This window comes from Panicum hallii, chromosome 2, assembly GCF_002211085.1.
Source record: "Panicum hallii strain FIL2 chromosome 2, PHallii_v3.1, whole genome shotgun sequence".
Classification (NCBI taxonomy): Eukaryota; Viridiplantae; Streptophyta; class Magnoliopsida; order Poales; family Poaceae; genus Panicum; species Panicum hallii.
The window spans coordinates 55,850,342-55,867,680 of NC_038043.1; the positions used below are offsets into that span (position 1 = coordinate 55,850,342).

General features: G+C 43.8%; 2 protein-coding genes across 6 annotated transcripts; both read right to left on the bottom strand.

Moving 5' to 3' along the window:
• Positions 1–281: 281 nt before the first annotated feature.
• On the bottom strand, positions 282–3,513 carry LOC112881345. The gene is made up of 4 exons (XM_025946008.1): positions 3,287–3,513; positions 2,637–2,853; positions 2,114–2,535; positions 282–1,308 (listed from the first exon to the last, which is right to left on the bottom strand). The coding sequence occupies exons 1-4, from the start codon at positions 3,511–3,513 to the stop codon at positions 282–284; spliced, it is 1,893 nt and encodes a 630-aa protein (XP_025801793.1).
• A 499-nt stretch (positions 3,514–4,012) lies between these two features.
• Positions 4,013–17,186, bottom strand: LOC112880036 (protein HUA2-LIKE 2-like). Of its 5 annotated transcripts, none has more exons than XM_025944495.1 (13): positions 16,758–17,186; positions 14,004–14,086; positions 9,741–11,828; positions 8,566–9,034; positions 7,948–8,056; positions 7,753–7,865; positions 7,485–7,666; positions 6,216–6,681; positions 5,520–6,126; positions 5,084–5,248; positions 4,897–4,946; positions 4,684–4,766; positions 4,013–4,576 (listed from the first exon to the last, which is right to left on the bottom strand). In XM_025944495.1, the coding sequence occupies exons 1-11, from the start codon at positions 16,887–16,889 to the stop codon at positions 4,903–4,905; spliced, it is 4,458 nt and encodes a 1,485-aa protein (XP_025800280.1). In that variant the 5' UTR covers positions 16,890–17,186; the 3' UTR covers positions 4,013–4,576; positions 4,684–4,766; positions 4,897–4,902. The 5 variants fall into 5 exon arrangements, with proteins under 5 accessions (XP_025800280.1, XP_025800278.1, XP_025800277.1 ...); XM_025944493.1 differs by having other exon boundaries at positions 4,684–4,730; positions 9,741–11,840; XM_025944492.1 differs by having other exon boundaries at positions 9,741–11,840.
• Positions 17,187–17,339: the final 153 nt, after the last annotated feature.

Consider the following 17,339-nt stretch of genomic DNA (forward strand, 5'->3'; position numbering starts at 1 on the left):
TTTGTATACGTAGTGATCAGTTACATAAGCCAAACTCTTTGGCCTCGCTCCAACAAACCTTCTTCTTTCTTACGTACAGCAAGTACTTGATAATAACACAAACTTGATGATAGCAGTGATGATGATGATACGAGTGATGGATATTATGCATATATACTACCTATATATATATATATATATATATATATATATATATATATATATATATATATATATGTAGCAGTAGCAGTGTAGCACACAGGAAAAGGCCAGACCTCGATCGATCGCTCTCCTTATTTCCCTCAGGTTCCGCCGCACCTGTAGGTGAACTTGCACGAGTCCCCGACCTTGACGGTGTACTTGTGCTGCGGCTTCACCAGGAAGGGCGGCAGGCGGAGCAGCGCCTCGCACACGCAGTCCGGCTCCACCTCCTTCAGCCACCGGCAGCAGTCCCTGTACGCGCGGTGGTCGTTGTCCTCGTCGTCGTCGTCGTCGTCATCGTCCTCGTCGTCATCGTCATCGTCCTCGTCTTCATCCTCGTCCTCGTCCTCGTCCTCATCCTCGTCCTCGTCGCCGCCGTCCTCGCCGTCGCGCAGACGCCCACGGCGGTGGCGGCGGCGGCGGCGCCTGCTGGAGCGACTGCGGCGGTGGCGGGTGACGCCGTCGCCGCCGCCGCTGCGGGTGTGGTTCCCCACGGAGCGCCTGGTGCCGTTGCGGCGCGCGACCGCGACGTCTTCTTCGGCGGCGTCCACCTCCGTCTCGACGACGGTGATCATCGAAGACGCGGGTTTGCCGGTGACGCCGCCGCTCGGCGACGAGGCTTTGCTGACGACGCCGCTCGACGCCGCAGGCTTGCTGACGACGTCGCTCTTCTTGTTCTGATTGCGCTCGCCGCCGCCACCACCACCACTATCACCACCACCACCGCCACTATCACCACCACCACCACTATCGCCACCACCACCAGCATCATCACCACCACCGCCTCCGCCTCCGCCGCCGCCGCCTCCGCCGCTGTCGTCGTCGTCCTCATCCTCATCCTCGTCCTCGTCGTCGTCGTCCTCATCCTCGTCCTCGTCGTCGTCGTGATCGTGGTGACGGTGCTCCGGGCTGGTGGGCGGCAGGATGGCGCAGGCCTGGCTGGCGATGGCGAACTGGGTGAGGCAGAACTTCTTGGTCTGCGCCTCCGCCGGCACGCTGAGGAACGGGAGCAGCAGGACGGCGGCGAGGATCGCCACGTGGAGCGCCGGGGCAGCCATGGCTGAACCGGCCGGCCGCCGGCGCATGGAGCGAGAGGGGGAGTACGTATTAATTCTCCAAGCAAGAAATCTAGTTGGTGTTCGATGCATAGTAGATGCGTGCCGCAGCTTTATATATATGGATCGATCGACCTCACCGACGTCGTTGTGGTCGCGAGCTGCGGCGGAGAAGCATCTTGTTTCTCTTTGCATGGTTGCTGGATTCGTGCGGGAATGGGGAGTAGGGGGGAAGGTGATGAGTTGTAGGTGCCCCATGCTCGCCGTGTGACCATGGCTCCAGCATCGATCTTGGCCACTATTTTGTTTACTCGTCCTGCGAGCACAACGAGTTCGTCAGGCCGATGATCTTTGTGTGACCTGCTTAGTTTATTAATTGACACCTGCCCCGGCCGGGCCTTTTGAGGACTGTGTGATCTGCCTCTTCCTGTTGAGCTCGAGCCTGACGAGGACGGCCCCATTTCGCTCCGGGTTGGACGAGCTGGCCAAACAAGTGTTCTTGATCGGTTTGTGTTGGCAATCTGGATGCCAAGTGTGTGGCCATGGTTGCCAAAGTGACCATATGTTATTTTCCATTAAATAACTTCGGGATTATTCGCATATGTAGCAGTAATAGATTTGACAGTTTGCGCTTCCTCTAATTCTTTGCATGCCATTATTATTCCAGCTCCTAGGTATCAGCTAAGCTATGGCTGCCTTGGCAGCCAGCCATCGTCAATGAATTTCATGTCCACAAATCTTTTCACCTCCTGGTCAGTCAAATGCTTCTCCCAGCCCTCTCTTCTACTCATATCCGATCCTGGCCCGGTGCATCCAACTTCTGCAAACGTGACATGTGACCTGAAAACGAAAATTAAAATTCCGTCTTAAACAAGTACTTAGCCCAGATCATGTCGTGTGCATGGCAATTCCAGGCCTGCCACCCCTGCGGCACGACGACGTGGTCCATGCGCGCCCCGTAGAACACGACGGTGGCGTATCCGTTCCAGGCGCGGCCGAGGTAGATGCGGCCCGTGCCCGTCACGGCGCCGCCCTTGAACACCAGCCCGCCGGGGCTCCCGGCGTCGAGCCGCGCGTGCGCGGTCAGCCACCCGGGCTGCGGCCCCGGCGGCATGGCCGACACGAGCACGCAGTCCTCGTAGATGGACTGGCCGTAGCCGAAGACGAAGTCGACGCCGCCGCGGACGAGGCAGCGGCGGAAGTAGTGCCGCCCCCGGAAGTCGCAGAGCGTGTCCTGGAAGCCGTGGAACTCGCAGCCGTAGAACGCGCTCTTGTCGCCGCTACCGCCTGGTTCTCCTCGCTCATGTCCCGCGCCTTGTACGTGTTCTGCGCTTGCATGGAGGGAGGCACGCGTGCGTGAGTAGTGATCAGTCTCGCATCGCGCTCGCAAAAACGAAGTACCTTGAAGGAGATGTCCCGGGCGACGAAGTTGTCGGCGAGGACGGTGAAGGTGGCGCTGCGGAACGTCGGCGAGAGCTCGTCGACGCTCACGTTCGGGCGGCGCATTATCTGGTCGATGCCGGCGTGCGCGTTTGCGTTGAAGCTGATGTCCGTCCTCGACGAGCCGGCCCCCTCCAGCAAGATGTAGCGTTTCTTCGGTGGGATGGTGACCTTCTCCCTGCACGTACGTACCAAGGCAGCAAATTGCTAGCTCATATATATCGAACAAAGTACTCCGTTATGAAGAATTCTTTTTCTAGCTATTGCATCGTATATAGGAGTTTCATTATATTGTACATGGATATCATTGATGTCGACTACTACTAGTATATGCATGACAAATAAAAATCAAATTTACAGATATATATGTTTATGAAAATTATTTTCTGAGGGAAACTATATAAACATATATATGTTTCATATCTTGAGGATTCTATTTTCAAGATTGCAAATCTATCCATACACAAAAATGAGCAAAATCTCTTGGCAGAGAAAAGGAGCGGCACAATCTAGCTATCTGTTGTGACTTCATTGGCTGCAGCAAGATGCCATGCTGTGCAAGCTCTAGCTAGCAGTCCTGCAAGCACAGAAGTAGCTAGGGTAGCACGGACCAGTAGCTCCCTGCATTTACATGGATCTTGATCCAGTTCCGGTTGCCATCCGGCACGGAGTCCACCGCCGACTGCACCGTCCGGAAGTCGCCTCGCCCTTGCCTATGCACGGTGATGGTTCGGGACACCGGCGCCCGTGCCAAGCTCGGCGTGGACAGCCGGAGCAGCAGCACGAGGAGTAGCGGCAGTGACGACGACGACGATCTGGAGAACCAAAACGGCTGCATCCTAGCTAGCTGTGCGTATTTTGGTGCGGATGATGTGGTTTGTGCATACATATAGCGAGATGGATGCACGTCACGGCGACTCGGCGAGTTAAATAAATTAAATGCGAACAAGTGAGCGTTGGCAGCTAGCAAAGCCAAAGAAATGTTCAGAGGTAGAAAAACTTCTCTCTTTCAAAATCTCTCCGACGGCATATGCCCAGAAATCCTATATATAGACGGAGGCATTATTTGTCCTTTATTGCTATACTAAATGCGGACTCTCCTGAAGCCATTAGGCGAGAGCTGCATGACTACTGTTCCACCAAAAAAAAATGCTAAAATAACCCCAACACAATTCTGTTGCTCTTGGATTGAATTTTCGTGTCTCCGCAGAAACCACAAAATAAATCAGTAACAACGAATTTCGGTCAATGCAATGACTTTTCTAATGAATGTCGAGGGCTTGACCATATATAAATTAAAAATAAAGAATAGAGGAAGCGTGGTATAGACATAATCATTATGTTCGAATGGAAGGTCCCTTCGATGTGAAGCCCAATAATCACTTACGGGCAGCTGCTTACTTACAAATCAAATGACTCGAGTCACAATTCCAACGAAATGGTACAAACTCATTGTATATTCCCAACCCCATAACCCAAAGACAAGAAAAATGTTTGGGAGAGTGTCGTCTCGGCCACATTCGGCAGAAGAGTGTTGAGCCATACACGTGGCATCAAAACGAGATGCCCAATAGTTTACAAGTTCAAAATCATTTGAATTTTGGCCATGCTCTGCTGTCAAACTACAAACTAAGTTAATCTTAGAAAAGAGTTGCATAGAAATAGGGTTACATGAACGAAATAGACTTCAACAAGATGAAGTGTTGGGTTAACAACAAAATCTATGGATCACTCTTCACAGGATTGGCCTAGCTCCGTTTCTGCATTTGCTGAACACTGTTACAACTACATATGTACAGTGAGGTTGGGTCCCATTCTTATTTCAGGATATTTCACGTTAAGCAAACCAGCGAATGGAGACAGCGATGAATGCTTCACGATTCGCCAATGAAAAGTAAAGCCTTAAAAAATACAAGCAGAAAAACATGTCAGATAAAAAACACAACGAAAACAGGTGCCAAGGAATAAATTGCCGTTAAAAATGGTTTCTAAAGGAGTAAATGCATACCGTTAAATATTGTCAGAAAGTACCCATCCTTGATAACCAAGCAAGCACTGCCAATCAGCTATGATCAGAGTTGAGTCGGCATTCTACAATAATGAAAAAAGCGAAAAACTTAAGCAGTGGGAGATACCCTTATTCCACACTTTACAAGTACCTTATCCCAAAATAATCATCTAACTTTGTAAAGGTAACATGTAAGAACAGTAGTTCAAATACCATTCATCAATTAAATCTATCATAATCGCGCCTTCCATGCCGCCTCCAACCTGATTTCACAATGGGGACTAACATTCAACTTGAAGTGCACCAAGAACAAAAAACAGTGACTCTCACAACATACTGTGAATATGTAGATGCAAAATAATGACACCATATGGGCAGAAGGAAATATGAAAGAACATACCTCCATTGGAAACGGGCGCCTCCATCGTCTGTCTGGAATCAGGAGGGTACTTGGATCTCCTATGAGGCATAGACCACCCAGAACATGGACCTGGTGGAGGCTCCAGTGGTCGTCCACAATGAAATTGGTTGGGTGGCGCTTCAAAGTGATCTGGAAATGGGGGACCTGAATGATTGTAAAGGTTAGTGCAGTCAGTGACAATACTGCCAACTGGACATCGCTAGAAAACAATATACATCGTTTGAAAAAAAAAGTGCCAACTGGATGATCATTCAAAAAAATAGTGTCAACTGGATATTGATGACAACAAAACTGGCTAAGTATAAAAGTTTAATTCATGAAAAAGCACTCAACTAATCTTGTATTCCAGCAAAACCGATCAAAACAGTTGGATGCAAAACTTCAATGATGGATAGGGGGAAAAAAAGGAAAATACCTGGTGGAAAGAATGGAGGAAACCTTCCACCATCCATAACTTCATGGTGCATTTGCCCCCTATCATGAAAGTGGTGCCATCTATCATCGAAGCGATGCATCCCATCATCAAAGTAATGCCCTCCACCGTCAAAGCGATGACCCCTATCATCAAAGTGATGCCCTCTATCATCAAAATGAGGTCCCCTATTGTATCCATGGTGTCCTCTGTCATGACCACCATACTGACAACTCTCAGGATAAGGAGGACCATAATTCCACGCTTGTGTTCTCTGTTCTGGTTCAGGTGGGTATGGGAACTGATTCGGACCTGGTGGATGCGGTGGTGGATGTATATGGTATGCGCTATTAGGTAGCGGTGCTGATGGTGGTTGGTGATAATTATTTACATGATGTGGTACTGAGGGCCCACATAAGCTGCCATGGGGTCCAGAAGGATGGAATGCTGCAGTAGGCTGTGGCGGCGGAGGCGGTGGCGGTGGAAATATCTGATTAGTATGCCCTGCATATCCAGAATTGTAGTGTACTGGAGGCTGTGAAGAAGCTACACATGCACCCATGTTGCCTCGGCTGTTTGCAACAGAATAAGGGTGTTGGCCTTCAACATTCTGCAAAGAACATCAATGAATAATTATAGTCACCGAAAAATTAAATTTCAGAGCAGCCTTTCTGCACAAACAAAAGAGCAGCTACATACATAGTTGGCTCCTGGATGCTGCTGCTCTACACAATCAGCTGCCACAAGCAATGCTCCTTGCACCTGTGAACCTTGAGAGACAGGACAGGGTGGGCGCGGTTGAGGTGGCGGTGATGATGGCAATGGGGGAGGAGATGGGGCTTTGTCATCAGGTAGGGGTGGAATGGAACTGAGCTGTTGAGAAGTTCTTGTGCAGCTAGAGTTATTAGTTAGATCTTCTTGGCATGTGGAGCTGGCTTCAGCTCCAGTTGACGGGGCTGCATCCTCCATCTCAAGTTCACCATCCACTTCTTCCAAGATGAGTTGATGCTTTGTCATATGCAATTGGGACGCCTCTTGCTCACTAGCGCCAGTAACTTCGTGTTCAGGAGTAAGACCTTCAAAGCTCCTCTCCTCAGAGGACCTTCCATCCTCATCTTCAAGTAGTTTCGTGCAAATTAAATTTTGAAGATGAAAACCAGCATTGCTGTGAAGAATGGAGCATAATGAACAGATAGTATTTGGAACAAAAAGATGATACAGCAGTTCAACATGCATAAACACAATCTGTTATTTATACTAAAAAAAATAAGAGCACGCTTGATATACAAAAGTAACATTTGGAAATTGATGTTTTCATATTGTTGTTTGGTCTCCTAAGCATCATCACTAGACAGTAGTCAAATAGAGAAGATTATTTGAAAAGTACATTTACATTTAGTCAGTGCCATCATGAGTCATGACTATAATTTGTCCTCAAAAACTTTTTGAACATTTCGGTACTGATACTCGATATTTTTCTCGACACATCTGAACTGGTCCCAAACATACATAACAAGCACTTAAAATCCATAGCAGAGGATTTCAATAATGCCAATCTGGGATTGAAGAAAAACAGAAACAATTTGTCCACGGGTACTAACTGGTGGTACCAGCCCATACATACTAGCCAAGTATCATGGTAGTCTTGCATGTGAAATATAGATCTCATTACAGATATTTCTATGAACCAGCCAGTATCAATTAGGTGCAGTATATCCGGGCTTCTCATGCAGAAATTCCTTGGGTCTGCTGGTGCAAGTATATACTAATCTCATGGAACCTAGGGTGAAGCTAATAATGATATGCTATCAGCACCAAACTCATGTACTGATGATTTTTTCCTTTTAATATTATGTAAAGATTAACAAAACCAATCCAAAAACGATGAAAGACTACGCAAAATATTTTGTAATAGGAATAAGCAGAATAAACCTTAGAAATGTACTTATTGAAAAAGTAGAGGCCTACCTTCCATACTCATCAACAAGAAATGCCTCATTATCCCGCAAAGGGTCATTCAGAGCTCTCTCTGTACCTGAAGGACGGTGAGAGCTTCCAAATGATGCCTCATTAAGAACTTCAAGCTCTTTAATATGGTGGCGAATGATGTATTCTGAAAGGGTTTTTCTCTCAAGCCAGAGCCTCAAAACCTAATCATCAAGAAATGGAAGCTTGTGAAAGAAATGTGAAAGAGTGTTAAACACATATGCTTCAATCAGTTACCGAAATCACTTGCCTTAAGACATTGCCTCCTATTCTCCCAAGCAGAATTTCCAGGTGGTGCAGAAGCATATATAATTCGTGGTAAGACTGCCTGGATAAGAGAAGGATAGGCATCACCAGGCCCACCTACATGGTTCGTGGCAGTAGCTTAGTAGCTTCAGATATGCCCATTCCAAACTACGAAACAAATATAAGATTATGCATGTACCTTTCTGATTGCGACAGTACCGGATTATTGAATCGACAAGGAAGAACAAATCGACCCTTTTATATAAATTAGTTTCCTTTTCCAGGTGTTCAATAATGATATCCATTACCTAGATTGTTGAACAAAAAAGAACAGAATCAAATCACATCTACATCACACACCTTGAAACCGACTGAGTGGTATAAAGGCTTTTTAATAATAACATTTGAAGGCAGCAAAAGCTGTTACTATGCTCGAACAAAAATCCTTAAAATAGTGGAGAGATTATGCCATAGTGGGAAACACAGCGGGCTCACTACTAGCTTGTGAATAGCATGCTGTATCATATTGAAGAATGTACAAAGGCCATGGGATGATATATGGGACACCATGGTGAACACATTCTTATGGTGGACAAAATCAGCCTTTCAAATGAAAACTGATCTGTATATGGGAAAGTAGCCAGGAGTTAATATCATCACAATTAGGGGGAAGTGATGGGAAGCTACTAAATATATAAATACAAGCAAGTAAATGGTAGTAATAAAACCATGTGGAGTTATACAAAATAGAACCAAGATAAACCACAATGAAACAGCATGCCTCTAAAATTAAGGTGAAGAGCTCGCAAGGCCTAACCTCACCAGCAATGCCATGCTTGGCACAGTCCAGTGCAAGACGTGTTGCACGAGATATACTTTCCTTTGTTCGTGTTAGTGTACCAACAAAAGCTTCAAACGCTCTCCGTGATGAATTGGCTTCATGACGACCTGCTAATTTGTTCAAGCCCTTCGGTTGAAGATTATCAAAAGGAATTGTACCACTATCTTCTTCAGTATGAACCCTCTCTGATGCAGACCTTATTGTATGATTTGAAGGTGAACACCGGTCACTTGATCCTTCCTTCAGTGAAGGTATATTCAACAAAGGTTCAGAAATAAATTTTGAATCTAGAGAACTGTGCATGAATGAATTTGACTGAGAAAATCCACGGGCATGTCCATCAGCAACTAGTTCTTTTGTAGGCACTGAATCTGGAGATATGCTCTTATCTTTCAGGTTTAATCCATGGTCGAGGTCTCCTGGTGCAATTGATGAAGAACTATGCCTACAAGATTAAAGATTGAAACTATTATCAACCCTAACCACATGGTTAAGAACACTTGAGAAGAACAGAGTTAGTAAGTTACATATTCTTAGTGGCACCAGAGAGTACACAGAAAAGAATTGAACAAATAAGGATGTCATCTGTAGTTGCTAGGAAATATAAGCAGGTGTATTCTACCTAACAAGCATTTCCATCTTATACTTCTAGACCATTGATAGACTTGTCGGTCGGAAGATAATAGTTGAACTTACATTAAAATGCAAGTCAAATCCATAATTAAATCCATCTTTGTTATACTGCACAATACAAAAGAACTAACACAGTAGGCTGATTATATAAAGTTCTAAACCCTACCCACACCCAGCCATCAGAGGCAGAGCTTGCTTTGCTTAAGCAAGTGCATAATAATTAATATCACCACCTTGTAGCTAAACAAAGTATAAAACTGCCCAAGGTTTGCCCCACTACAACTACCTTCTAACTCCGCCACTGCTTATTCTTTTATCCTATTTGTACACTGTGTGCAAAAACATGCAGGCAAGTATATGCTGAAATGTAACGTGGGGACAAAAACATGGCTCCTAAGGTTTGCTGTAAGTTACATAATGCAAAAATGTACACTGTCCAGGGCTCCAAGTAAACAAATATGGCTATAAAATAACAAACAAATTGAAGGTTTGGCTTTTGCACGAAATAGAAGACTTACGCTTCAAATGTCCTGGTGCTTGTGTCAGAATGAATACATGAAACTTTAGAAACCAAACAAGTGGCACTTGTGTCACAAATACTAACTGTTGATTCAGCTAAAACAGTGTCATCATGCAGCACAGGATCGCAAGTGCCATTAGTATATGAGACAACAGCATTTGCTTGGCTAATTGGCTCAGCAGATACACCGATAGTTATGCTGAAAGCATTTTTAGAGCCTTCAACTGATTCCCTAGGCTCATTTCCACTTGGTTTGTGTGAAGGTGGTTGATCCAACTTAGATACAAGGGCTGGCTCTTCCAATTTCATGGAACGGGTTGGAGTTTTTTCACACTTATCGCTATCAATCCCAGTATGAACAACCAAATTAGGTACATTTTCACTGTCCATGCAGGCTTCTTCAGAAACTCTGTCTTTTTGTATATTGTCACCGAGATCATCATTTCTCAAATCCAAAGAAACAGGAGAGAGGGCATCCTTGTTCAACATGGCAACTTGTGTGATATGCTTTTGGTCAGTTGGGGCATCTGAAGAATGTGCACTCCAAGACACCTTCGGGCTTTTAGCCATTGCAGATTTTGGACTTTTAACAAGTGCATCTGCAGAGTTGTTAAGAGGGGACCTTTCTGTTGAAGCAGTGCAGCCTTTCAGACTAACTTCATTTGACTTTGCAGCTTCAGGCAGATTACTAAAAGCTTGAGATGTATTAGCAGACATAGCTTCTAAGGCACGATGAAGGCGTTTTGATGGAGGCAAAGCAGCTTCTACATCCAATGTCAAAACCTTTGGTTGGAGTTCATTATTATTATTACAAGAATTCACAACTTCTCCTGATGGCAGAGAGAGGTTTATGTCGGGTGAAGCATCTACACTAGGAGGTAAGCCGCCGGCTGATCGATCCTTTCCAGATATTGCAGAAATTGTATGCTTATAACATGGATCTTCATGTTTAGCTGGCTCTGTTTTGTCAGAAGAATGATCAGGTTCATCCGCTGTGGCATCCTCCAGTGTAGGTCTTTCCATTCGTACTCTTGCCCTTTTGACCAACGGCAAGTGCTCATCCCCATCTGATTTGTTAATTTCATTCCTTGAATTTGGAGAACATACAGTATCTTCTTTTGACTTAGGCTGCAATTCCCTATCCATATTTGATACCTCACTACTGACAGAATAATTAGCACGAGTAGTGTTTTGCCTTCTTTTTCTTCTAAAAGTTCGGGTTGTGTTAATGGGAAGATCAACCATTCCATTCAGTTTGACTTCTTTATCCCTGACTCCATTTTGGGATACCTCATTACTACAAGTACATTGTACATTATCTTTTGCAGTACTCGGTTTATCATCATTACTGGAACCAGAGGGTGCAAGTTGACTGCCGGTTCCTTGACTTGAATGTGACAAGACAGCTTCCTTTGTCGCAGAAGGGGAACACAGGCTAGGTTTGTCATCGTCAATGCACTTATGCCGAGCAGAAACTTCCTGCTTGTCACCAGGAACCAAATCAACAGAAAGTTGATTGGTACCATCCATCAGGCCATCAGAGTCCTGACTTGTTATTAATTCAGCACCTAATGAACTTCCTGATCTCCATGCCAATGCAAAATTACCATTTGTGCAAGAATCTTGTTGCTGCGGATCTTCTTGACTCTTCTTTGAACATGAACTGGCATGCAAAGGAGAATGTCTACTCTCATGAAGGAGTGGTGACTTTTCAGTAGGGTCACCATGTGCAGAATTCACAACACAGTGCTCACCCACCGTTGTATTGATATTAGACCGAGAAGTGTTGTGATCCGTGGAAGAGGTGGGACAATCCTCCATCTTGTTGTCATTGGCCAGATCAGAACCATCCTCAAGACCTCCAGTATCCAAACTGCTACTGTTATTGACATGATTTTCGACATCCGTCCTCAAATTATTTTCAGTCAAAACACTCTTATTATTTTCATTATTAGTCTCTTTCTTTAAAGAATCATAAATCTCAACTATTTCATTAACTGCTCGGACAAAATCTGCCCCTTTCCCATGTCGCTTAACAAGTAGAGATTTTTTCTTCTCTTCAGTGAATGCCTCAAGGTCAGCATAGCTACAAAAGGCGCTACAATATAATAAAAAAACTGATGTCAGAAAAAAAAATGATTTTCAGGGTTGGGATTCAGTGAATTGAGAAGTAAATATCCAAATCCCATAGTTGCCGTGAGGTGCAACAGGTGCGAATTTACCAGTGTCTTTAGGCTAACTCACTTCAATGTCATAATTGATGGGAAACTAGTATAGAACTGAACATTAAGTAAGAAAAGAGATCACTACATCAAGTTTTCATAACATTAATTAATACAAGATTCCTAAGGGCATATGCACAACCTCAAAGAGGAACTAAGAGTGCTGCTAGATTCTCCAAACCTGAACCTAGCCCATTGCACGGTGAGGCATTAATCTAAGAAATGTTGGAGCTGGAGCAAGTACATGATCCGGAGAGAATGAACTACGGTAATAAAAAAATTGTGCAAAGGTTATGTGGACGGCACTTCATAGCCAGGACTGGGAGCACTTGGCCTGACTGGCATTAAATCATTTAGAGGAGTTTTTTCCTTTGTGTACATGGTGGAAAGACAAAAGCTTATATCCTTGCCAGACTGTATATGCTCTAAAAGTGAACGAACTAAGGTAATAAAACAAATGTGCAAAGGTGATGTGGATGACACTTTCTAGCCAGGACTGGGAGCACTTGGCCTGAATGGCATTAATTTATTTAATAGTGGGTCTCACTTGTTGGGACAGATAGGAGCTTTTTACTTTGTGTACTTGGCAGAAAGAGAAAAACGTATATCCTTGCCAGACTGTATATGCTCTAAGAGGCTTCTCTTTAACTGGCCCTGACTTTGTCAGCACAGGAAGTTATTCTTCCAGACTTTTTGAGTTGCCTGGAAGTAAGATACTGTCTGTAAATAAAAGTCATCCTGATTCATGGTATGAGATGAAAGCATGCTAAGACCACCACACTAAAAAAAAGGATTCCACAAAAGTCAAACAAACCCTTTTTTTATGAAACAGTAGGGAAGAACCCAACTGGATCTGTTTTATATTTATAAAAAAGGCTATGTACATAAGTACAAGGCCTTAGGCCCAAAGAGAGATCCTAACAGCATGACATTATTGGAGAATGGAGACTACACAACCAAGTTTCTAATTGGCGCTTCAAGGAGGATTTTGCTCTACTATGCAGAACCAATCTAAGTTCCTCCTGAAGGAAGCCTTCCCTCTAGCTAGAGACAGAATGCCAGCATAAAAAATGATAGAATTCCAGTGGCACCACCAGATAAACCCATTAAATATGGCATTCATCTAGCATAGAGGGCACTTCACAAACCAATAGACAGTTAATCATTGATTCCAAGTTACAACTTACAACAATAGCACTGAGTATACTGACATCATATCACATGAATAGTTTTGTCTGAGAACCTTTCACACACCCATTTTTACCGTCTATAGCTCCCTTCATAAACAACCGTTATTTTGGGTATTAATTTGACAGGATATGATCATCACCTAGTCTTCTTTGATAGATGCCTGAAAATCTGTTAAATTGTGCATACATTTTTTGTAAAATTCGTAATTTGTAAGATTGCATTTGAATTTTTCTTTAAAAACCTTGGAAAATTATAAACTAATTAACTAGGATCCTACCAACATGTTAGGCTAAAATAATAATCCTAAATTTATAATCAGATTATATAGTCATTATCTCAACTAAAAATAAAGAAATCCTAAGACACTAACCACTGCCCTACCCATATTTTGACGCGAGAGGTGGTGCTCATGCACATAGTGATATACAATATCCAAAAAAAGCTTTTTATGAGGTAAGGATATGGAAATCGAACTGGCAACTACAAAGACCTTGAGTGACCATAAGGTGAAAACCACTTAAATCTTCATTATGCCTAGGAATACCTGACAGATACTTCTATAAATTATGGAATTACACAGCCAAAAACATGGTCAACTTGCAAATTAAAGAAGCAAACATAGGGATGCTACTAGTGTTCATCAACATGAGGGAATATGTGAAAATATATTGGAACATGCACATCAGTACATCCAGTTTCATGTAATGACAGTCAAATTACTTTTGCATAATACATCTTAAGAAATGAGCTATCTCGTCCAAGCAAACAATGTTTATGAGATAAAAAGGCATATATAGAGAAAAAGCATCAATCGAAAAGGAAGATCTGAGATTCAAAGTGATACTCACACTTGTTTAGTTCCATAAAAGTAGACCAGCAACTTCTTTTTGGATGCAGGAGGAGGAAGGTTCCATTTCTGTGGTTCACTTATCTGTAACAGTATGGGTAGTCATGAACTGAGATACTCGATGAAGATATTCTCCAATTTCAACTCAACAACAATGCACATGATCAAGAGTAAACAAAAACAAGACTAGGAGTGCATAAATAGAAAGGGAAAATATAAAAATAATCTTCTCCAGGAAATCCAAGCTTAGTGGCAAGGACTTATGAAGTTAGCCTCATCAACATGCCATAAAAAAAAGAAAAGAAATGGTTTGCTGAAATAACACCGATGAACTTCTGGAAGAATAGAGAGTTAGAGACATTATTAAAAGAAACTTTTGGAGAGCAAAGGCAAAGAAATACATCGTAGTTGATGGTAAGTAACTGTATCACTTATGACCCATGAAATCCCATGGCCAAATCTAGGACTATAGGTTAATATCAAAGTTAGTGATGGTCGAGAAGGATATACTTTTTCTACATTAACACCTAATTAATATATATAACTGCATGAAATGATGGATAGCTCTCATGCGTGTTTGAGAAAAAAATTAATACATATAACTAATGGGAACCTCCAAAATCCAGATCCTAGAAAGCATGAAAAAGTTAGAAAATCCACAAACATATCTAACTGCAGGAAAATAAGAAGCAAGCTATTGGCAAAACAAAATATCTAGAGAAATTCCTATTCACAACAGAAGCCCCAATTTCAACTGGACCTCAAAAGAAAATCATCTGTCTCATTTCATTATTGATAGGGCTTATTTCCTCATCGCATACGGACTCATTTCCAAAATAAAGGTAAACGAACAAGCAGCATTATGTCAAGACTATATCCTACCTCACTTGTTAATGCTCAGAATACTAATCGATTGGTAAAATTAGCTATGTATATCATCTTGTCCAGCTCTGAAAAGGACCTTACAGTACCACCTAGACCTCAACTATGCCTTGAGATCTATAAAAGTTGGCATGGACTAAATATTTTGATGAACTGCTATATCAAATGAACAAAAAAACATACATGTGTTACTTCAATGGGGAGTTATCATCAAATTTCTAAACCCCATCATGAGAAAGCAAATAAGAATTTTATCAAACCAATTCATGGTGCCCACCAATCTTAATGATCCAACGTCACCAAGGGGCTAAACCATGTGAGAGTAGTGCAAACAAATCAAGTGAGAGTAGTGCAAGGTTGCCCCCATCTTCAACCGGAGAGAGTATAAGGATTGACACAATGAAAATCCGTCTTCAAAACTATTGTAGTTCCACAAATGAAAATGTTGGACCAAGGATAAAGGCCCCCACCCCTCCCACTATAACACCTGGGTTTTATGGTCGGGTTGGCTAGGTGGGACGTTCTAACTTGGTACCAGAGCCGAGGTCCTGGGTTCGATCCCTCCCGGCCACGCATTTCCGCTGCGCGATTTCCCCTGCGTCTCTTGTGTGCTGAGACCTGCTGCGGGCTACGCCGGGCAACCTGCTGCGGGCTACGCCGGGCTCGCACGCCGTAGGGGGAATGTTGGACCAAGGATAAAGGCCCCCACCCCTCCCACTATAACACCTGGGTTTTATGGTCGGGTTGGCTAGGTGGGACGTTCTAACTGAAAACATCAATGGTTGCTTCCAAATCTTCATCAAGTACATATATAATTGTTAGAGGACTAAACTGTCAAGGGATACAGATCAGATGCAAGCATTAGAAATAGCAATGACAACTATCAAAGAACCATTTGAAACTTCATAGTTTCATATGAACAAGATATCTGCATAAGCTTATTGCACATATGCCATCTGCTGTAAGGGTTACTAGGTGAGAAGAGTCTTCTAAAGAGGCATCATAGTAGATGGAACCAAACAGGTAATCACCATGTTCCACCAAAGTACCCCGCCTAGATCATCCACAAACCATTGAAGCCCATATATTGGTACTAACCAGCAAAAAATTAACATCTCCATGTTCCACCAAAGTACCTAGCCTAAATCATCATGTTCCACCAAAGTACCCAGCCTAAATCATCCAGAAACCATTGAAGCCTATATATTGGTACTAACAAGCAAAAACTTAACATCTCCGCATTCACCTAAAGGACCAAGAATTACCTAAAATATAGCATAGAATCCTTAAGGTTGCAAGCATACAGCGTGAGGAACCAACATTTGCTCCAACAAACATCATTGGTTTACTACATCTTCATTAATACCAAAGTTTAACAAGCTCCCATATACCACTCAATTCAATTCTACGACCCCGTTTGCCAGAAGGAAAGAGATCTCCATTGTAGTAACCAATCACTTATCATGGCAATCAATATTGGAAAAATGCATCACATTGCAGAGAGAAATCATAGCCAGGGCATGGAAGTAGCAGAAACTCACTAAGTGTTCAGAAGTTCTATTCATTGGTGAGTTACTCACCACTGATCTCATATGCCAAGAAAACCCTAAACATGACAATCCTCACTAAACACACTACCAAAACGACAAAAACTAGCACGGATTAATAAAAGGCAATCATAATGAGCAGCGCATAGAAACCTTAACTTTTAGTACGGATCAACTTAGGACAGTAAAAAAAAGTTTACTTTCATCAAACAATGAACCCTAGGCAAGCTCTCCAACTACAGTTAGAATCCCCAAACTGCATGGTGATGCCTAAACTAGTGCGAGGGGTGCCGGATCAGAGAGAACAAGCGGCCAGGGCAACTCACCACGGCCGGCCACGCCGGGAAGCCCTTCATCTTAGCGAGCACAAGGTCGCCCACCTTCCACTGCGCCGCCGCGGCAGCTGCGGCCGCGGCCGCGGCCGCGGCTGCGCCGCGCTTCTTACGGGCCGGCGGCATCGCTGACCCTCCCGCCCACCCACCACCGGCGGTCAGAGGGCGCCTCCGTTGCGTCTAGTTCCAGGGGCGGCAGCGCCGCCGGTTGCTGGAGCGGAAGCGGGTCCAGACTTCGTGGCGGCGGCGGCGAGAGAGGCAGGAGGCATGAGGCGCCGGAGTGGGGATGCGGAGTCCGGTTAGGCTTCCAGAATTCTCCCTTCCGATTTGATTTTACTGGCGCTCTTTCCCAATTTTTCGTCAATTTTTTTTGTTGGTGCCTCAAAGAGTAGGAGTTCCGTTTGGCGAGAAAGAGAGCAAGAAGCCTAGGGCATCTTCATTCTTCAAGGCTAGAGATGCTTAATAGCCACGTAAGCACTTGTAATTTTATTTTTTTTTTCCTCGATGTCCTATTGGATTGTGATTATGGTTCTAAACTATACTAGTACTAGTTATAGCTATCTCTTTATCTTGCTG